We start from the raw sequence: 22,355 nt of genomic DNA, 5'->3' as shown, positions 1-22,355 counted from the left end.
CCAAACTGCTGGATGATCCTATTACTGAACATAATGCTCAGCAGTGTAAGATCTATGGGGCTGTAGCCGACATCCCTGGACACAGCTGCAAACTGATTGATGACAAATTGAAGGGAGACATAATAGGACTGGTAACAAAGAGCCAGAACTACTTCCAAAAAGATTAGAGGTGAAGTCCAAGGTCACGGAGCATCAATGTCATATTGCTCAGTCTGTCACAGTCTGTGGATTTCATGGGAGACTACCTAGGAAGAAATTACTGTTGAAGGCAAATTATAAAAAAGAACAAGATGGGAATTTGGTAGAATCCATAATGACAAGCAACTAAGCTCCTATGAGACAAAATTGGAGCTTTTCGGCATCAGTCCGATCGTCTGTGCATTTCTGTGAATCATAGCAGCATCGCAGTGATATGCAGAAATGCAGCGTTCCTGTGAGCGTCAGCGCTCTGTTGGTTCTCACAGGAAATATTTCATGGTAGCGTCAGGCTCATCAGCTGTGATGGGGTACGCGACAGAGCAGGCAGGGACACCAGTCCGATGAACAATCCAATGAGATTTATCGAGGCAGGGAGCATAAAACATCCTATATCAAAATGGTTCGTTAGAGTCCACACAAAGGAAACAGATCCGGGGGCGACACCCGGTAATTCGATGCCAAGGAAAATGCAACAACAGTCCTTTAGATGAGTTCCTTAAATCCAGCAGCATGGCCGAGACAACACAATCCCACGTGGCAGCCGATCTTCACTATCCAATAATCCATACACTGGCACCAGGACCTGGCCACAGCAACAGATCCTTGCCCTTCACCAGACACAGCATCAACTAACAAAACATGTGGCTGATTCTTCCACCTCTCCTTAGATCCGGCCACTGGATGGGCAGAAGTGCTCACACCCACCCCTTTAACATTTGCTACTTGTAGCTACTAATATAAAGAAGTTTCCAGAAACTACAGGCTTATATTAGATGAGTCCCTTGCAGAGAAGAACAAAGACACAGTCCACTAGATGTTGACCTAGGCCTGATTACATTAAAGTCCAGACACATAGGCCAAGGAGGGAGACACAGTTACAATATCATGTCACGGGGCTGTCAGTGGCACCGGGGAATGGCACGATTCCCGCCGCAACCATTTAAATCTCACTGTTGCATTTTGACAGCACGATCTAAGTGGTAAGCAGTCGCGGGTGGATCACTGATCCACTTGCGGCTGTTAGCCAAACGTCTGCTGATTGGATCAGCAGACATATGCAGGGATTACTGTGGGTTTGCCGCCAGAGCCGGGGGGGGGGGGGGGAACACAACCTAGGGACGGATATATATGTCCAAGGTCATGAAGAGGTTAAGATACCAGGACATACTACAGTTCAATGAAGACACCTTGGATATTGATGACCATCAGTTATTTAAGAACCTCTGGCTATTGTATGAGGTGTCAGTTGAGAACTGGCTGTGATTTTTGTGCATTGGCATGACTGGAAAAGCAAGAGGCTTTAATAATTTGTCTTCCATGGATCAGAGATGTTACTCTACTGTTCACAGCCTCTTACTGGAGACATATGCCTGAAAACTACCAGAGGAAGTGTCGAGACGGAGACTGACCATCCCAGTGCACACACGCACCGGTCGTTTGCCAACACATTACATACGGCATGCACTTGGTGGATTGAAGGACTGGATGCTCAGCCCCAGCAAGTCGAGAACAGGTACTTATAGGGAGGCCAGTGAAACTCCTGAAACGGCGAAACGAGGATTGTCCTTGATTTCGAACTCCACAAACGGGAATGTTTCGTAAGTTTCCAGGTACAGCTTGCGTTGGGGCGACGGGGGTTAAGCTGCCATAACTGTGGACGCATGGGACACTTTACCAGAGAATGCTGGGAACATTCTAGCCTACATTATCCACGTCCCCAACTGCTTAGCGCTGTGCTGCAATGGGGCTACATCATCCACGTCCTTAAATAACTTGTCTTCCATGGATCAGAGACGTTACTCTACTGTTCATAGCCTCTTAATAGAGTTGTATGCCTGAAAACGACCGGAAGAAGTTTTCCTTTCGTCACGACCGCACCCACGAGAGAGGGATCCGCCCCCTTCAGGACAGGAAACCTACAGATAAAAAGGGGCGGTCCCCCTCCCTCATCAGTTGGTTTCCTGTCCTGCAGGGATCGGAACCTACAGTACCTGGGTCCAGTTGAGTCCGTGCGGTCTCCAAGGGAACGGCGGAGCTCAGGATCCGGAAGCACGGTCGGTGGAGCTCCCCTCGTGGACTTCGTCCTCCGGTGCACCTCGTCCTCTTTCTCCTGGTCCGGCTTTGCCTCCGGGGATATGACGCCTGCAGCAGAGCGTGCTTCTACCGGAACGTGTGCGCGGCGGGGGGGGCCCTGCCGCGTCGGCGCACGCTCCCTGCTGCAGTGACCCGGAAGTATACAGGAGCGCTTCCGGGGGAGCGGCCGGGAAGGTTCCTGGTGAAGCCCATGGTCCCCTCCATCCTGGCCGGACGAGTTGCTATGGCGGTCGGGCCGGAGCCTCTCCCTGACGCGTGCCTGCGTATTCACAGCTGCACGGCGTGTGCACGCGGGAGGGGGTGTCCTGGGCCTGCCGCGTCCGCGTTCTGTCTCCTCGACGGTAGCCCGGCAGTGCTCCTGCTTCTGCGGATCGGGGGGGCTCGGCTGTGGATCTCTGCCAGCCCTTCCCCCTGCCCTTCTGTCCGGGGTCGGTCCCCTTCTGGGACGGTCCCTCTGCCGTCAGCGTCCCACATGCTGTGGAATTCCTGGCCGCCTCTGTTCTCTGTGGAAGGCGTCCTGGTGGTGTCTGCACTGGGGTGTGCGCTGGGGTGCCCTCTTGGTCTGTGCTCGGTGGCCTATGTGCCCTCCTGGCCTCTGTGAGCTCCTGGGCCCCTGTGGACTCCTGGCCCCTGTGGCCTCCTGGCCTTGGTGGCCTCCTGGCCCCTGTGGCCTCCTGGCCCCTGTGGCCTCCGGGCCCCTGTGGACTCCTGGCCCCTGTGGACTCCTGGCCCCTGTGGACTCCTGGCCCCTGTGGCATCCTGCCATCTGTGGACTCCTGGCCCCTGTGGCCTCTTGGCCCCTGTGGTCTCCTGGCCTCTGTGTCCTCCTGGCCTCTGTGTCCTCCTGGCCTCTGTGTCCTCCTGGCCTCTGTGGCCTACTGGCCCCTGTGGCCTACTGGCCCCTGTGTCCTCCTGGCCTCCGTGTCCTCCTGACCTCTGTGGCCTCCGGGCCGCCTGCCTTCTGTGGTCTCCGGGCCTCTTGGCTTCTGTGGCCTCCGGGCCTCTTGGCTTCTGTGGCCTCCGGGCCTCTTGGCTTCTGTGGCCTCCGGGCCTCTTGGCTTCTGTGGCCTCCGGGCCTCTTGGCTTCTGTGGCCTCCGGGCCTCTTGGCTTCTGTGGCCTCCGGGCCTCTGGGCTTCTGTGGCCTCCGGGCCTCTGGGCTTCTGTGGCCTCCGGGCCTCTGGGCTTCTGTGGCCTCTGGGCTTCTGTGGCCTCCGGACCCCCTGGCTTCTGTGGCCTCCTGGCTTCTGTGGTCTCTGGGCCTTTTTGGCTTCTGTGACCTCTGGGCCTCTTGGCTTCTGTGGCCTCTGGGCTTCTGTGGCTTCTGGGCCTCTTGGCTTCTGTGGCCTCGGGGCCTCTGGGCTTCTGTGGCCTCTGGGCCTCCTGGCATCTGTGGCCTCTGGGCCTCCTGGCTTCTGTGGCCTCTGGGCCTGTTAACCTCGGTGCCTGTTGGCCTCTGTGCCTCTTGGCCTCTGTGCCGCTTGGCCTCTGTGCCGCTTGGCCTCTGTGCCTCCATGCTTCTGTGCTTCGGGGCCTCGGTCCTCTGTGCCTCCTGGCCTCGTGCTTCCTGGCCTCGTGCTTCTTGGCCTCGTGCTTCCTGGCCTCGTGCTTCCTGGCCTCGTGCTTCCTGGCCTCGTGATTCCTGGCCTTGTACTTCCTGGCCTCGTGCCTCTGTCCCTCTGTGCCTCCTGGCCTCGGGACTCTGTGCCTCCTGGCCTCGGGACTCTGTGCCTCCTGGCCTCGGGACTCTGTGCCTCCTGGCCTCGGGCCTCGGTTCCTCCTGGCCTCGGGCCTCTGTGCCTCCTGGCCTCGGGCCTCGGTTCCTCCTGGCCTCGGGCCTCTGTGCCTCCTGGCCTCGGGCCTCGGGACTCTGTGCCTCCTGGCCTCGAGCCTCGGTTCCTCCTGGCCTCGGGCCTCTGTGCCCTCTGGCCTCGGGCCTCTGTGCCCCCTGGCCTCGGGCCTCTCTGCCTCCTGGCCTCGGGCCTCTCTGCCTTCTGGCCTCGGGCCTCTCTGCCTCCTGGCCTCGGGCTTCTCTCCCTCCTGGCCTTGGTGCCTCCTGTCCTTGGTGCCTCCTGCCTAGGTGCTTCCTGGCCGCATGCCTCTGTTGCCTCCTGGTCTCGTGTCTCCGGCCTCTGTGCTTCCAGGTCTTGTGCTTCCTGGCCTCTGTGCTTCCGGGCCTTCTGGCCTCTGTGCTTCCTTGCCTCCTGACCTCCGGCCTTCCTGGTCTCTGGCCCTCCTGGCCTTTGTGGCCTCTGTGGCTCCTTGACCTCTGTGGCTTCCTGGCCTCTCGCCCTCCCGGTCTTGGGCCTCCGGGCCCTGTGCCTCCTGGCCTCCTGCTTCTGTGCCTCCTGCCCTCTGTGTTTCCTGACCTCCTGCCCTCTGTGCCTCTTGGCCTCTGTGCCTCTTGGCCTCTGTGCCTCTGTCTCCTGCCTCTGGGCCTCTGGGGCTCCTGGCCTCATGGCCTCTGGGCTCCTGTGCCTCTGGGCTCCTGTGCCTCTGGGCTTATGTGCCGCTGGCCCTCTGTGCCTCTGGCCCTCTGTGCCTCTGGCCCTCTGTGCCTCTTGGCCTCTTGGCCCCTGGGCCTCTTGGCCTTTGAACCGCGGGGGCCTGTGTTCTGGTCTTCCGCCTCTGCCGCCTTGCGCCTCCCTGGCCTTGCGCCGGGCCTGGCGCCTCAGGCTTCATGCTTCGCTTCTGGTGTTCCTTGCTGCTCCCTTCTGGCCCTGCCGTCCCTGGTTCTCTCTCCTGGGTGCCGTGCTTGTTCGAGCGCCCCTAGGTTCTTCCGTCCCGGCCTGCCCTCCTGTCACGGAGTCCCTTCCTTCCCCCCGCGTCACGGAACTCCCCTTGCCGGTGTGTTTTTTGTCGGGGCGTTGCTGCCTTCCCGTCCTTGCTGCGCTGTAGGCCGCCAGTCCGCACCCAACCTTGTGGTCGGCTGTGGATGCTCTTCCTGCCCTCCCTTCCTACCTCCTCATCTGCTGTATTCCGTTGTCCTCTGTTCTGCCGTTCTCTAGTCGGGAAGGGTTATGGGTCTCTCGGTCGGTCCCCTCCGGGTGCCTGTTTCTGCCCTGGGCGCCCTGTTTAAATCCCGTCTTGCGGCTTCTGAGGGGTTGTGCGCTTCCTTCCAGCTGGGGGCCGCTGCCAGCCGGTCCGTATACCGGCTCTCCTCCCTGGGGTCTTGCTCTAGGGTTGGGCGCCCTACCCTTTGCGCCCTTCGAGCCCCTCTCTGTCGTGTGCTCTTTCTCCCTTCCTTCCTTTCGCGTCCTTGATTGGGGGGGCGCTGTCCCCCCCCCCGGGTCGCTTGGCGGCTGGATGGGTCTTTTGTTTTTTGTCTTTCAGGGTTCCGGCTGTGCTCCGCTGGTGTCGTGCCGTCCCTTGCCCCGATGGCTGTGGGCTGCTGTTTCCCTCGCGTCCGTGGTGCAGCCTGTTCTCCTGTCCTCCTCGGTGACGGATCGTTCTCCTGGGAGGTGGCCTCCTACTTGGTGGCTGTGGCGGATGTCTCCTCGACGGTTTTGTAAGGTTGTGCCTGGTCTTCTCCTTCCACTTTTCCGGGCTCGGCCGACTGGCCTTTGGTTCTTCCACTGACCTTCCATTTGGCAGCTTGGCTCTTCACGTGGTTATCCCGCCCTTGGTGTGTCTTCTCTCTAAGTCTCTCGTGGGTGCTGTCGTGACGAAAGGAAAAGACTATATTACGTACCGGTAATGGGATTTTCCTGAGTCCACGACAGCACCCTTTACACCCCTGCCCTTTCTTTGTTTGTTTTTTCTCACGCTTCGGTGTCCTGGGCTTGGTCTGTGTTATTTACTAATTTTTTGGCGGTTCCTCTCCCGGTCTCTGCAACCAACTGATGAGGGAGGGGGACCGCCCCTTTTTATTTGTAGGTTTCCTGTCCTGAAGGGGGCGGATCCCTCTCTCGTGGGTGCTGTCGTGGACTCAGGAAAATCCCATTACCGGTACGTAATATAGTCTTTTGAGAGACTGACAAGCCCGGTGCACACACCCATCGGACGTTTGCCAACACATTACGTACAGCATGCACTCAGTGAATAGAAGGACTGGGTGCTCAGCCCCAGCGAGTTGAGAATAGGAACTTACAGGGAACCAGTGAAACCCATGGATCGGCGAGGGGAGGCATCACCGGGATTTCGGACTGCACAAAGTGGGGGATGTTTCCCAAGCCCCCCAGGTATGGTTCGCATCAGGGCAAGGGGGGTTAAGCTGCCATAACTGTGGACGCATGGGACACTTTATCAGCAAATGCCTGGAACATTCTAGTGTACCTCATCCACGTCCAACTGGTTAGCACTGTGCTGCAATGGAGCTGGAATGTTGGCAGAGAGAGGGTCCCACTACCCCAACTGGAAAAGTAAGAGGCATATGTGGTACAAATACAAGTGTCCTGAATTGTGTGGGACACCTCAGCTTCTACTGAGTAGAAGGCGTGGAGCTCAGCAACTCCATAGACTGTCTCATTGATCAAAGACCATCTAGTACTGGACCACTGTATTGTTCCCGCCAGCCATATGTTAGTCCAAGTAGCTGGAGCCTGGGGTCACAGTCAAGTAATAGGTGGATGCAGAAGTAGTACGGCACCTACCGGTAGACGTGTTGCTGGGTAACAACCTAGGAGTAGGGTTGGTGTGCCACTGGGCCAATGTCGCAACCCAAAGCCAACGACCAGTTCCCACTGCGTCCGCCGAGAGGGAACAGAGCGATCTAGACATTATGACTACCACCGTGCCAGTGGTGAGTAATGCACAAAATACAATGCCTGTTACTATGACGGAACGTGACACGAGAAAGGTAAATTACATCAGGGAGGAGGTACAGGGAGAGCCTTCACTAGGGGAGTAGAGGAGTGCAGCTGCCAAAGAAGGATCTGAAGAGAGGGTCCATAGTACATGGGAAAGGGGATTGATGTATTGGGTGACAAGACAGTGGGTTAGGGTACCAAGCAGTTGAAGGTGCCGAAAAAATACAGAAGGGAAATCCTGTCCTTAGCCCACAAAGGTCCATTAGGGGGACACCTGGGAGTGAGGAAGACCCAACACAGGGTTATGAGCAGGCTCTTCTCGCCCCGGATGTCCCTTGAAATAAAAAAAAAAATTGTAAGCTCCTGTGACACCTGCTAATGGGTGGGGGTGGATTTGATAGGCCTCCTGCCCCGACCCTGTCTCTCAGTTAAGAGATGCATATTAACGCTTGTGGATTTTGCCACCAAATATGATGATGCAGTAGTTCTCCAAGGAATAGATGCTAAAAGGGTGGCCCATGCATTAGTTGATATTTAGCCGGGTGGGTTTCACCACAGAGATTGTGTTGGATGAGGAATGCAATACATGGGGTAGGTATTGCTTGCCCTGTGGAGTTGGTTCGGGGTACAGTGTTCACCTCCGCATTAAGCAAGCTGGGTTACGTATTCGAGCGGACAAGTGCCAAAATGGGGAGAGCTGAGGTCCATTACCTAGGACACAGTGTTTGAGGGTAGGACAAAGCCTGACCCAGCCAAAGTGGAAGCAATAACTCAGTCCCCCCCGCTCCGTAAATAGAAGTGCAAGCATTCTTGGGTACCACAGGGTATTACCAAAAAATTCATCCAATCCCTGACTGACCTGACGACAAAGAAATTGATAGTATGGGCCGACCTATGTGAACAGGCTTTTGTGCAGCTCAAACAAGCTGTTCTGGCTGCGGCCAATTGTACCAAGAGATTCCTGGTGTGGACGGATGCATCAGGCAGTGGGTTCGGCGCTGTCCTTGGTCAGGTGGGTGGCCCTGGCACAGGGCAGTGTGTCGCCCTGGGCAAGCCAGGGGACACAGGTCACACACCACCACACCCTACATCCCAGTTAGGAACACCACAGCTAACCAAAAATCCTTGTTGCCTTCCTCCAGAGGCTGATGATACACACCAGGGGGTGGGCCAGGCGGTTGGCTCCGCCCACCGAGGAGTTCACAGCTCTGGAGGCGGGAGAAACCAGGCAGAACAGTTAGAGGAGTAAACAGCTAAGATGAGCTAAGGAAGTGAAAGTGGAAAGAAGTAAAGTGGTAAAGGAGGAAAGCAAGAGTGGTGACAGAGAGAGAGCCTGAAGGGTCCAGCTGTGTGTAGGACCAGGTCAGCAAGGTCAGCAACGGCGGTGACTGTCTGGAGGGGGACCGTTTGGAAGTTCCTGGAAGGACCGCGGACGGGTAGTGGCCCGGCGGTCTGGAGCAGTGTTCCGAAGGACAGTCAGCACCAGGGCAGGGGCCTCTCGGACCCCGGCAAGTCTAGGAGTCGCCATAATTTGCCAAATCCGTCAGTGAAGGGGACGTAGATCCCCCAACAACCAAGTCCCGATTGAAGGCAACAGCCCAACCAGAGTAAGAGAGACACCGCCACCGCCAGGGCACCAGTCTCTCAGGGCCAGCGCCTGCGGGCAAAGAGTGGAGCTCCTCCGGCCCAGCTTGAAGCCGGGGAGAGGGTTACCGGTGGGAACCCATCGCGACCAACATAGAACAAAGGTGCAAGGAAAAGGGACATCACCGTCACCTACTGGGAGAGCAAGTGCAGCCGTCCGTGGGAACAGTCTTTCCAGCCGTGTGGTTTACCGTAAAACTGTGTCAACGTCTCAGGCTGTGTGAGTACCACAGTGCCGCAAGGCACAGCGCTGCCCCCGCGTCCCTGCGCCCACCAGGCCCTGCATCTCCCATCTCATCACTGGGCCCCGGGATCACCAACCCCTACCCACGGAGGGGCAACACAACACCTGGCTGCTCCGCATCACCATCCCCGGGACCCCCACCTTGAGCAGCGGTGGTGAAATCACCACAACCGTGGGTGGCGTCACGGACAATAAACTATTCCCACACCCAACAACCCCCTTTCACTCACGGGCGAGGAGTGCCGCTCGAGAACCCCCGGGATCCGGCCCACCGCTCGAGCCACCACTGAGCAGCAGCCGCCGGACCCGAGCAGAAGGGGTGAGCGTAGTGTGCTGACACCCTCCTCCCCGCCCGCGACAACTTGGCGTCACGAACAGGATCTTACCGCTCTGCCGTCTGGTAGAGGTGCGCCTTGTTACCGCCGGAGGTATCCGGCAGAAAAATTTCAGAAGCCGCCATCTTTGGCGCGAAAAGTTCCCGCTCGAGCGTCTTCTCGAGTAGTAGAGGCGCGAAGGCCAAAACCCCGCCCCGAGAGAGGAGGGGCCGGAAAGAGCTAAGGGGGACGCGATGGCGGCTGGACGCATGTAGCTGCAGCTATAAAAGCAGGGACGCCAGGACTCTGCAGACATACCGTTCCTGGAAGAAGAAGCCATCATGTGGATGCCGTCCCGCGACACCGTAGCCCCCGCGCCTGGGACCGCAGCGTGGGTGGAAATCCGAACCGCGCAGCTCTACCAACGGCTGCAGGTCAGGATGCAGCTCCTCATGGAGGAGTGGGAGACCGACATGGCGGACGTTATAGCCACCGTGCGGAGACGCGAGGAGGAAGCGGAGAAAGGGAGGGTGAGTGACCCACGTCCCGATGCCCTAGAAGGGCCGGTCATCGCGGCTGCGGGGCCCGGTCCAAGCCCTCTCCCCCCGTTGCCTCCCTCGCCACCCGTCTCGGAGGCCGTGACCCCGCCACTAGGCCTGCTACCACCGCAACCGGTAGCAATACCCAGCGTCCCCGCCCAGGCGGACCGACCTGTAGCCGGAGCCCGCAGTAAACCGGAGGTGTTACCGTGGAAGATTCCAAAGGTTGAACCGGAGGCATCCCCTGAAAAAGCCCCCGAGCCGGAGCCGATGACCCGCTCCGAGCCGAAGGCCCAGCAGCGGAAAGCCCCTATGCCCATCCCCCACACCTCGGCTGAGGTAGCGCCGGGTTGTTGCTGCAAGGCAGCGCCCAAGGCCAAGACACCGCGGGACATGCCGCCCAGATTCCTGACAGTGGGCAACGTCCAGGATGTCCCGCGGGGCCCGACCCGTGCGCCGGCGCTGGCAGCAGCGCCGTATTGGGATAGGGAGCCGGTACCGCTGGGCCTGGAGATCGCCGAGAGGGAACGGAAGAAGGCCGAGCTGGTGGCCCGAGCTATCCGGGAGAAAGAGAATCTCCGACAGGCCACGTTCCGTGTCCGGGGTTCGTTGTACGAGGGGCAGGTGAGGCGGTTTGATGTCCGCCGGGGCTACGGGTTCATCTACGAGCCGGGCCTGGAGGCCGAAGTGTTTGTAGCCCGGCGGGATGTGAATGCCCACCTGCCTGAGGAGCATCCCGGCCGCAACCTAATGCCGGGAGACATCGTGCAATACACCCGACACTGTGGGGAGCGGGGGTGGTTTGCGCTGGACGCTAAGTTAAGGGGCAGCCAAGAGTCCCGAGTGAGCGCCGCGCCCCCTCCCTTGGAAGGAGCACTGGAGCCTGAAGGCCTGGAGTAGGGCAGCGGAGCACCGTTGTCCAGTCCCCGTTGGGACCACCATTTTGTTGTTTAAAAGTTTGAAAGAATGATAAGGAAATTATTACCGAAGTTTAACCTGATTATCTGTATGATTTCCAACCGGCTGGAGCCGGCACCGTTGTCCCCGTGGGGACTGTTAAAAGTTGTTTTGCATGGAGGACTATCCATGGACAAGCCCGTGAACTTGCAGGGCAACCACAAACGTTAAGTGGCTTGTAAATAAGTTGTTTGCCGTTACCGTTTTCCGCAGTGCCGCCTCCGGAGAGGCAGGTTGGAGGGAGGGCCCTGAGCAGAGCAGGCTGGGGCCCAGCCACCAAAGGAACCGGTGGCTACCCTCTGGAGGGAAGGACAGATCCCGCTCGTGTACCGTGTGCTGGACTGTGGGTCAAGGGGTGCTGCCTGGGTTTTAGGGGCAGCATCAGGGCCAGGTTGCTTGGGTGGGAGAGAGCGGAAACCGTAACCGTAAACCGTTATGCAACGTTAAAAGAAATGTGCCTCCCGTCTTGGGAAGCGTTATTATTAAAAATGTAAATATGTTATATTACCATGTTATCTTTTTCAGAAAAAAATAAAACCGGTGTTGGACGGCAGCCCGCGGACGGTCTGCATTTTGCTAAGGGGGAATGTGTCGCCCTGGGCAAGCCAGGGGACACAGGTCACACACCACCACACCTTACATCCCAGGTAGGAACACCCCAGCTAACCAAAAATCCTTGTTGCCTTCCTCCAGAGGCTGATGATTCACACCAGGGGGTGGGCCAGGCGGTCGGCTCCGCCCACCGAGGAGTTCACAGCTCTGGAGGCGGGAGAAACCAGGCAGAACAGTTAGGGGAGTAAACAGCTAAGATGAGCTAAGGAAGTGAAAGTGGAAAGAAGTAAAGTGGTAAAGGAGGAAAGCAAGACTGGTGACAGAGAGAGAGCCTGAAGGGTCCTGCTGTGTGTAGGACCAGGTCAGCAAGGTCAGCAACGGCGGTGACTGTCTGGAGGGGGACCGTTTGGAAGTTCCTGGAAGGACCGCGGACGGGTAGTGGCCCGGCGGTCTGGAGCAGTGTTCCGAAGGACAGTCAGCACCAGGGCAGGGGCCTCTCGGACCCCGGCAAGGCTAGGAGTCGCCATAATTTGCCAAATCCGTCAGTGAAGGGGACGTAGATCCCCCAACAACCAAGTCCCGATTGAAGGCAACAGCCCAACCAGAGTAAGAGAGACACCGCCACCGCCAGGGCACCAGTCTCTCAGGGCCAGCGCCTGCGGGCAAAGAGTGGAGCTCCTCCGGCCCAGCTTGAAGCCGGGGAGAGGGTTACCGGTGGGAACCCATCGCGACCAACATAGAACAAAGGTGCAAGGAAAAGGGACATCACCGTCACCTACTGGGAGAGCAAGTGCAGCCGTCCGTGGGAACAGTCTTTCCAGCCGTGTGTTTTACCGTAAAACTGTGTCAACGTCTCAGGCTGAGTGAGTACCACAGTGCCGCAAGGCACAGCGCTGCCCCCGCGTCCCTGCGCCCACCAGGCCCTGCATCTCCCATCTCATCACTGTGCCCCGGGATCACCAACCCCTACCCACGGAGGGGCAACACAACACCTGGCTGCTCCGCATCACCATCTCCGGGACCCCCATCTTGAGCAGCGGTGGTGAAATCACCACAACCGTGGGTGGCGTCACGGACAATAAACTATTCCCACACCCAACAACCCCCTTTCACTCACGGGCGAGGAGTGTCGCTCGAGAACCCCCGGGATCCGGCCCACCGCTCGAGCCACCACTGAGCAGAAGTCGCCGGACCCGAGCAGAAGGGGTGAGCGTAGTGTGCTGACACCCTCCTCCCCGCCCGCGACAGGCAGAAACACCCAGTGGTGTATCATTCAAGGAAACTGGTAGACCAAGAGAAAGCGTACGCCACCATAGAGGAATAATGCCTGGCCCTTGTCTGGGCACTAATGACTCTGTTACCCAGGTGTATGGGAGGAAATTCACCATACTAATGGACCACAATCCATTGATCTGACCACCAGGTGCCGGGGAGAATACGGGATTGTTACGATGGAGTCTGGCATTGCAACTGTTCAACTTCACCATTTCTCACAAAGGCTGGAGACCACGGAAATGCTGAAGGCTTGTCAAGACAAACTATGGAAGCCTCTAAACCCAGTAATTTTCACCAGAAGAGGAGGGATAGTCAACCTCATGAACTAGAGCCCAGCACTGGCTGCGGTGAAAAAATGGGGGAGAAGTGTGAGGAGCTGACTGCAGACTAAAGACTATTTGATGTAAAGCAGAGTTCACACATCTAAGGGGTGCAGACTTTTTACAGCATGGGTGTCACGGGTGAAAAACAGTCCAGTGGTGTCCGGCAATAGAAGGTCACTGCGTTTTGGCTGTGCAAACTGCTCCCAGACTTTCTATAATTCCTGTTGTCAGTATTCAGTGTACTAGGTATCTCCTCTGCTGGGTTTTCATCCTTTTCCCTTTAACACTAGAACTACTGGACTCGTGACACCTATATAGAAATACATGGTGCAAAGTAGTCAAAATGACTACCTCAGTAGTTCTAGTGTTAAGACCCAGTGGAGATCCTCTTCCCTGCAGCTGCTAATCATCTGGATTTCCCCTTGCGTTTAAATACTCTCAATTTCCCTGCACTTATGCTGGTGATATTCAGTTCATCCACAAGCTCTGGATGCAAGCAGGCGGCTTGCACTTATCTGTAGGATCATTGGTGTTCTTTGTGGAATTTCTCCCTGGGGCATCTGGAGAGAAGTTGTTCATGTCCTTTCCTCATGTGTGTGCTCCCTGTGTCTTCCTTAGTGTTTAGTGGGGTTGACAAAGAGCTCATCCCACCTGTTTCCCAGCTAGGGTCGAGCTCTGTGGTCATCCTAGGTCAGGTATCTGGCTCTGCGCATAAGTGTGGAACCTATCTAGGGTGTTGAGGGACCCCCAGGGGCCAGCGGTAGGTTTGCTCAGGGATCACTATCTCCCCCTTCCCTAGACGCAGGGTTTCCCTTCGCTTTCACCATTCGCTTGGTACTTCCCTGTACTGGAGCTGTGGTTACATCAATCTTATTGTTGTGCTTTATTAGAGATTGATTGTCAATGTAAGGCCTCTTTCACACGCCAGTGAAAATCCAAACACAATTTTCACTGATTTTGGCACTCGTGTGATCTCTGTGTGCTATCCGTGATAATACAAGCACTTATACTCACCTGTTCACGCTGCTGCTCTCCGTGGTGCTGAAGTCTCCCGTGATGCTGGGTCCGGCCGCTGCTGTCTCCCCTCTGCAGCTACTTCCAGGGCAGCCAGTGCATATGTATGAGCATAATTAGTCGGCCTGGAAGCAGAGACAGCAGCGGCCGGAGAGTGCAGCGGCTGGAGAGTGCAGCGGCCGGAGAGTGCAGCGGCTGGAGAGTGCAGCGGCTGGAGAGTGCAGCGGCTGGAGAGTGCAGCGGCTGGAGATGGGTGAGTTTAACCCCTACACGACCAGCCGATTTTGCGCTTTCCGGGTTTTTTTTTCTTCACCATTCTTCCGAGAGACGTAACATTTTTTATTTTTCAGTCAATATGGTTGTGTGAGGACTTGTTTTTTGCGAAACGGGCTGTACTTTTAAATTAAACCATAAGTTTTACCATATAGTGTACTGGAAAAAGGCAAAAAAAAAAATTCCAAATGCGGAAAAATTGCAAAATAAGTGCAATAGCACTATTGTTTTTACAGTTGTATTCACTGTGTTCACTATATAGTAAAACTGATGTGACGGTGTGATGCTTGAGGTTGTTGCGAGTTTGTAGACACCGAACATGTATAGGTTTACTTTTACCTAAGGGTATCCAAGTGGTTAAAAAAAAAAAAAAAAAAAAAGACGTTATTCCCGAAAAAGTGGTGTACTTTTTACGCCATATTCTGTGACCCGCATTTTTCGAGATCTATGGCTCACTGATGGCTTATTTTTTGCATCTCAAGCTGACGTTTTTTATGGTACCATTTTTTCGCAGATGCTACGTTTTGATCGCCTGTTATTGCATTTAGTGCAAAATGTGGCGACCAAAAAACGTAATTTTGGCGTTTGGAATTTTTTTTGCTGCTATGCAGTATAAGGGGTTAAATGGCACGGGTGGATAACGATTCCGCTCGTGCCTAGCAGGCACACATCTCAGCTGTATAAATCAGTTGAGATGTGCGTCGATCTCCCGCTCCTGCCGCCGGCAGCAGCGGGAGATTAACCCTATGACCGCTAGGACATACTTTTACCGCCTGCGGTCTTTAAGGGGTTAAAAAGCTTTTTATTCTAAATGTCCGTGTTTTTCTGGTACGTGTTTCATGAATAGCACCACTGTGTGGTCCGTGGGACATCAGTGATGCTAGAAAAAAAGCGGACTTATTTCCGTGCGGTGCACACGCATGTCTGTATAGTCTGCACGGAGACAAGTCAGTGAAAAATCAGCGTGTAGACCCATTGATTTTAATGGGTTTGCGTATGTCAGAGATTGTTAGGTATAAAAACAGTAACATGCGTACCAGAATCACCGACATGTGAAGTAGGCCAAGGTACACAGAAGGCCAGGCACAAGATTGGTAATTACAGTAAAGCAATCTTCCATTATTCTCGTTATTGTCTCAGGGGCATCAATTAAGCCATTGCTCGCTCAGCCACCAGTCCCATTATGTGGATGTGGATGGGGATTGTAGACCCAACAGAGTCATCACAGGGGTCACATGCAGTCCTGGGTGAGGGGCTCGGCCTCAGGAACATACCTCTACCAATCCATAGTTGGTTCTTAGGACACTGATGAGGGGTTGGGGGGGGGTTGTTGGCTGTAGCTGGATACACGTGCTGCGGTCATGAGATCAGTCGTCTGGATTTGAGGAACTATCCTAAGGTCTAGTGTAAATAAAAATCGTTGCATTGGTAACCTGCCTCGGTGATTAATACACACACAACCTCAGATCTTCACAGTGAGAGACGCATTTATTCCAATATCAAGACATACCAATATTGTGTTCATCAATAATGTGTGTTTATCACAGACAAATAATCTCTGCATAAAAATATAAATTCATTGTATAAATCAATAAATTAGACTGACATCCTAAATATGTATGTAATACAAGTGCACAATCCACACGACTGGGAACTGCGCCGATGATGCTTGGGGGCTGCCCCACCATTTGCAAGGTGATAGAGACATAACCTTATACCATTAAGGTGACAAAACCACTCTGAATGTGGCCTTTGCAAGGTGATGCATATGATCCTGCCCAGCCCCCTGCAGGGGGATACAGAGAGAAGGGAGCTGTGAGCTGGCCACGCCCCCTGCAGGGTGATACAGAGAGAAGAGAGCTGTGAGCTGGCCACGCCCCCTGCAGGGTGATACAGAGAAGGGAGCTGTGAGCTGGCCCCACCCCCTGCAGGGTGATAGAAAGGAGCTGTGAGCCGGCCCCGTCCCCTGCAGGGTGCTGTTGATAGAAGGGAACACTAACCCCGATCACTGAGGGTTATGCAGCTCCATATCAGTTCGGCACGGCTTTTTGCAGAAGTCATGGTCAAAGCTTGTGCGGGAGGTTGTCATTGGCTCCTCTTTCCTCCACCTTCTCCGTCCCTGGTGGGCATGGTTGTAGTGATGGCAGGTTTTCCCATACCTCCAGGATTCTTTGGGGGGTCAGACCATGGACCACCAGGACATCCAGGTAGTGACAAAAGTCATCATTCTTCAGACCAAACGAGAAGAATCTCGGATCATGATGAAACTCAACTTTGGTGGCCAAAGCCAAGAATCCCAAGAAAACGTCATCGAGAGGAAAGACAGGAATAATGGACGCAGCCCAATGGAGGGATGGAACTATCTCTGCGGGGATGAGGAAGCCCCCGCCCGACACAAATGGGGGGTAGTACTTATGGGGATAGATGGATATTGGCACCTCATACTTTCCATGACGATCAGGAGGTGGATTAACCTGGAGATGCCCATGAATCTTCAGTCGGTTGGTTGGGTCCGAGGAGGTAATGTAGGCGGCCAGTGCGTGGGGGTTAACAAACTCATCATCGTCACCTGCATAGAAAGAAAAGAAAAAAAACGCCAATGAGTGATACAAAATAAATGGCTTCATACAGAGGACATCGGATGGGTAGAGAAAGGCTCGGCCGATCGGGGGCACTGCAGAAGCTTTAGGGGAAGATTTACAAGTCGGTTTTTGAGTAAAGATGGATGTCCTTAGCTGTCCATGTCTAGCTGGTCTGACCGTACGCGAGGCGTGTGTGACCGTGTACAAAAGTAGCCAAAACCATCAAAACAGTAATGAAGAGGAATTAAGAACGTCCACCACAAGCGCAGACTGCAAAGCCCCAATCAGCCAACTACAGCCACTACAGGATCGACTTCTGAGCCCCCTGAGAAGGGCTAAGGAGGTCACACGTCCAGGAGTCTCCTGTTACAACAGATCCAGCAGAGATCCATTCTGCAAACACAACTTTGTCAGTTTTGAAAAAAAATATTTTTGCAGGATCCTTTTTTTTTTTTTACATTTGAATCTATGGAAAACGAATCTGTTACCGGATCACTATTTATCTTTCATTTGAAACTGATTCAGTAAGAAAAAAACAGATCCGTTACAAATGGAAGAAAAACGGAGCCTGAATAACTATCAGGTAACAGATCCGTTCTCCGTCCAATGTTGAAAAATGGATCCTGCAAAATCAATTTTTTCGATCGGGACAAAAAAAGTTGTGTGCGCAGAACTGTGACGCCCTGGCAAAACCAGGTAGTCACACATTAGGCCCCCGCATAACACCTTCCCTCACAGGGTTACATACAGCCGACCTGAAACCCTAGTCACCACCCCCTTAGGGCAAGACAGGCACACCAGTGGGCGGGACCAGGCGGTTATGAAACGCCCTCCTAGGGGCCTAGACAGCCCGGGGCGGGAAAACAAGCAGTCAAGTCTACTGCAGTCGAGAAGAAGTGTAGAGCTCAAGCTGAGCAGAGGCTGGGGCTAGGTGTAGCTCCAGCGGAGGAGAAGCTCAAGTTGAACGGTGCTAGGGTTGGAGCCCTGGTACTTTGGCTAGGTGGCAGACTGTGGTCTCAGTCGGCAGGCGATGGGAAGACGGCAGCTGGAGATCCGAGGTGGACCAGGACAGGGTTGGAGCTCGCTGGTATCGACACCAGAGACCCGACCCAGAAACCATGAACAGAGGGGGTACTCGGACCCTGAAGCCAGGACCGGAACAAACGGCCTAGCTAATCAACCGATTGATGGCAGGATTATAGGTCCTGTCCCAACCAAAGTCCCAAAAGCAGACAACCATCCACAGAGAGTGATAGAGCAACCGCCAGGGCCCATAGATCCCACGGGTCAGCGTCAGCGGGCATGGCTCCTCAGGTACACAAAAAGCTGGGAGCGGACTCCCGTGTTCCATACCGGGAAGTCTAAACAAACAACCACAACTGTGCAGAGGAAAAGACGGTGATCACCAGCCTGGGTGGGGGATCAGAGTACAACCGGCCGCGGCGGCCGGCCACCAGCACCTTGGTTTACCAAAAGACTCGTGTGATTCATTTAATTGTGAGTAACCAAATATCCCCTGGTCCATCCGGGCGCACAAGCCCCTGCCATCGCCATACCCTGCACAGAGACACTGGGCCCCGGGGCAACCATCCCTACCCACGGAGGGGTTAACATCCGGCTGCCACTACATCTCCCTCGGGTGTCCCACAACAGCAGCGGTGGTGTCCCACCTCACCATACACCGTGGGTGGCGTCACAAACTGAATACGGCCAAGCCCGTACAACTACGTCCCCCCTTTTCATTTGGCGTGTCCGCGTGACCCCCGGGTCCGGAGGATCCCTCGAGCCACACAGCGGGTCCAGATCCGAGCAGCCCGGCTGCTACAGGCATGGGGGCGGCACAGAACCTTTTCACCAATGGATCTGTTCTGAGGGACGATTACCGGACGTGTGAACACTGCCTTACTCTGGGATGAGTTCACACCACGTCTTGGTCTCAGGAGCTTCCAGATGAATGCAGGATAGTCTATATCCACTGAATGAATGCAGGATAGTAATATTATATATCTCTTCCAATGGAGCTGTAGACGTCAATCAGCCGATCAGTGGGGTCTGCTGGGCAGTGATATGGAGCGCTGGGGGTCACAGGACCCCAACAACTGTCAATAGTCCTCTGTAATCAGGGAGCCTCAACCAGTCAGACACTGTGTTAAGTGACATTTCTATTGGGCAGAAGAACATGTTTCCACCACAGGAGTGCTGCTAATCTGAAATAAAGTCAATTATTACTGTGCTGCCAGCGCTAAATGCAAAAATATATTCTACACTGAACAAAAATATAAAACAACAATTTTGATTTTTTTTTTCCCATTTTTCATGAGCTGAAATCTAAGATCTAGAACTTACTCTATCACCACAAAAATCAGTTTCCGCTCACATATTCTTCACTTCTTTTGAATCTGTTAGTGATCACTTCTCTGCGGAGACAATCCGTCCACCTCACAGGTGTGCCATATCAAGATGCTGATTAGACACATGATTATTGCACAGGTGCGCCTTAGGCTGGCCACAATAAAGGCCACTCTAAAATCTGCAGTTTTATCCCAGCACAATGCCACAGATGTCGCGGGTTTTGATGGAACGTTCAATTGTCATGCTGACTGCAGGAATCTCCGCCACAGCTGTTGCCCGTATATTGAACGTGCACTTCTCTACCATAAGCAGTCTCTAAAGGCGTTTCAGAGTATTTGACAGAACCACAACCGCAGACCACGTGTAACCACACCAGCCCTGGACCTCCATATCCAGCATCTTCACCTCCAAGATCGTCTGAGACCGGCTCCCCGGACAGCGACTGCAACAATCTGTGCAAAACCAAAGAATTTCTGCACAAACTGACAGAAACCGTCTCAGGAAAGCTCATCTGCTGTTCATTAACCTCACCAGGGTCTCCATCTGACTGCTGCTTGTTGTCCTCATCAGTGTGTCCACTTTGCTGCACCTCACTGTCCTTAAACTATGTGTCCACGCTGCGGAAAATGCGCGGATTTTGCCGCGGATTTCTCGCGGAAAAGCCGCGGATTTTCCGAAAATCTGCAGCAGCGGCACTTCCAAGCCATTTCAATGGCATTTTGGAAATGCTGTGTCCATGCTGCGGATTTTTGATCCGGAAAAATCTGCAACATGTCAATTATTGTTGCGGATTTTGATCCGGATTTTGGCTATAGAATTGGGAAGAAAAAAAAAAATCCGTGGCAATTCCGCACCTTTGAAAAGGTGCGGATTTGCTGGGAAAGTCGCGGATTTTCATGCAGAAAAATCCGCAGCAACATTTTACCGTGGACACAGCCTTACAACCCTCAGATTTTTTTTCCCTTCCAGTAGGGGTAGATTATACTATTTGAACCAAAACAACTACCCCTTATCTTGTATAAAAGTATACATTTTATTCAAAACACTAAATTAACAAAGTACAGGTTAAAAAACAATCTATTAGTGCATAATATATAGTCAGGGGAGGGTCCTTGGGCACCTTCCCTGTCCTCTCCCTATCAGTGGGGGTCGGCACCCTTATGTAATACGCCGTGGTGCCCCCACTCAAACGTTGACTGATCCTAGATGGCCCTTTACTATATTCTGTTTCGTTCCACTAGCCTTAATGAGGGGCCTTACAAAAAAGTATAGTGATTCACACTCATACCACTCATTATACGAATATATTGGTATCAGTTAGACCAATAATATCCCCTTGTTATATTTTTTTTAGTTTTGTTTAACATTTGGGGTATAATATTGCTCAAGGGTAACCTTAGGGTCCAATCATTTTCTTCCAATGCATCTCACTGTCCTCATCATGGTCTCCACCTGACTGCAGCTCACCTACCTCCTCACGGTCTCCACTTGACTGCAGATCGTTGTCCCCATCGGGGTCTCCACCTGCCTGCTGCTAGTCATCCTCACTCGGGCTCTCCACCTGACTGCAGGTCATCATTAGGGTCTCCACCTGACTCCTGCTCTTTGTCCTCATCGGGATCCCCATCTGACTGTAGTACATTGTCCTCATTGGAGTCTCCACTTGACTGAAGGTCATTGTCCTCATTTGGGTCTCCACCTCACTGCAGGTCTTCGTACTGATCAGGGTCTCTCCCTAATTTCCTGCTCGTCGTCCTCATCAGGGTCACCATCTGATTGCAGCTTGTCCTCCTCATCGGGGTCGCTACCTGGCTGCAGTTCGTTGTCTTCCTCATCGGGGTCGCTACCTGGCTGCAGTTCGTTGTCCTCCTCATCGGGGTCGCTACCTGGCTGCAGTTCGTTGTCCTCCTCATCGGGGTCGCTACCTGGCTGCGGTTCGTTGTCCTCATTGAGGTCTCCACCTGGCTGCAGTTCGTTGTCCTCATTGAGGTCTCCACCTGGCTGCGGTTCGTTGTCCTCATTGAGGTTTCCACCAGGCTGCAGTTCGTTGTCCTCATTGAGGTTTCCACCAGGCTGCAGTTCGTTGTCCTCATTGAGGTTTCCACCAGGCTGCAGTTCGTTGTCCTCATTGAGGTCTCCACCTGGCTGCGGTTCGTTGTCCTCATTGAGGTTTCCACCTGGCTGCAGTTCGTTGTCCTCATTGAGGTTTACACCTGGCTGCAGTTCGTTGTCCTCATTGAGGTCTCCACCTGGCTGCAGTTCGTTGTCCTCATTGAGGTCTCCACCTGGCTGCAGTTCGTTGTCCTCATTGAGGTTTACACCTGGCTGCAGTTCGTTGTCCTCATTGAGGTTTCCACCTGGCTGCAGTTCGTTGTCCTCATTGAGGTTTCCACCAGGCTGCGGTTTGTTGTCCTCATTGGGGTCTCCACCTGACTGCTGCTCTTCATCGTAACCCACTTGTGTGGGCAAATGCTCACATCCAGTGGCGTCTAGCACATTGGAGAAGTGTTCTTCACGGATGAATCCCGGTTTTCACTGTACACGGCAGGTCGCAGACTGGCAAATGTTGGCCACACAAGATACTGACTGGTGTTCTGATCCCACCTAAACCTCCAATATAGTAAAACTGCACATTTTAGAGTGGTCTTTTATTGTGGCCAGTCTAAGGCGCACATGTATAATAATCATGCTGTCTCATCAGCATCTTGGATGGATTATCTCAGCAAAGGAGAAGAGCTCACTAACATACATTTCTGAACTATATCTGAAAGGAAAAAGCCCTTTCTGTACATAGAAAAGCCTTAGATCTTTGAGTTCAGCTTATGAAAAATTGCAGAAGCAAAAATGTTATATTTTTGTTCAGTATAAAATCTTTTAGGATCTGGGCTATGTTCACACCATGCTTTATACACTTGTTACTTACGTCTTAAGCCCTAAACATGTGCTTTGAGCGTTTGCGCTGATGGAGTCATTGAAGTAAATGATGCTCCGTTAGACGTCATTTTCCGCAGTATGTTTGAGGCGGGCACCAAAACATGGTTGGCTGCAGTTTTTGGTGCCTACCACAAGAATTAATGGCACGGGCCCCATCATAGTAGACGTCAGAATCTCAGGACTTTACTCATAATCCACAATGGAGCCCCTGACAAGTATATGGTTACTCCGGGGAAAAATTATTCGTAAAGGAAGAAGCGTGGCTGAAACTATTTCCTCTAGAAAACTCAGTTTTAGCCACTTAAAAAAACCTT

General features: G+C 53.8%; 1 protein-coding gene across 2 annotated transcripts in view; it reads right to left on the bottom strand.

Annotated features, from left to right (window-relative positions):
* Nucleotides 1-15,652: 15,652 nt before the first annotated feature.
* The window catches only part of LOC142302193 (UDP-GlcNAc:betaGal beta-1,3-N-acetylglucosaminyltransferase 7-like), a 28,594-nt gene continuing 21,891 nt past the window's right edge, over nt 15,653-22,355 (bottom strand). For both annotated transcript variants that reach the window (XM_075343282.1, XM_075343281.1), the window contains one exon: nt 15,653-16,742. In XM_075343282.1, the coding sequence (XP_075199397.1) occupies nt 16,237-16,742 (506 nt within the window). In that variant the 3' untranslated portion in view covers nt 15,653-16,236. The remainder of the gene's footprint in view (nt 16,743-22,355) is intronic.

This window comes from Anomaloglossus baeobatrachus, chromosome 4 (genome assembly GCF_048569485.1).
Source record: "Anomaloglossus baeobatrachus isolate aAnoBae1 chromosome 4, aAnoBae1.hap1, whole genome shotgun sequence".
Lineage (NCBI taxonomy): Eukaryota > Metazoa > Chordata > Amphibia > Anura > Aromobatidae > Anomaloglossus > Anomaloglossus baeobatrachus.
The sequence above is the reverse complement of the archived record's forward strand: the minus strand, read 5'-3'. Positions and strand labels throughout refer to the sequence as shown.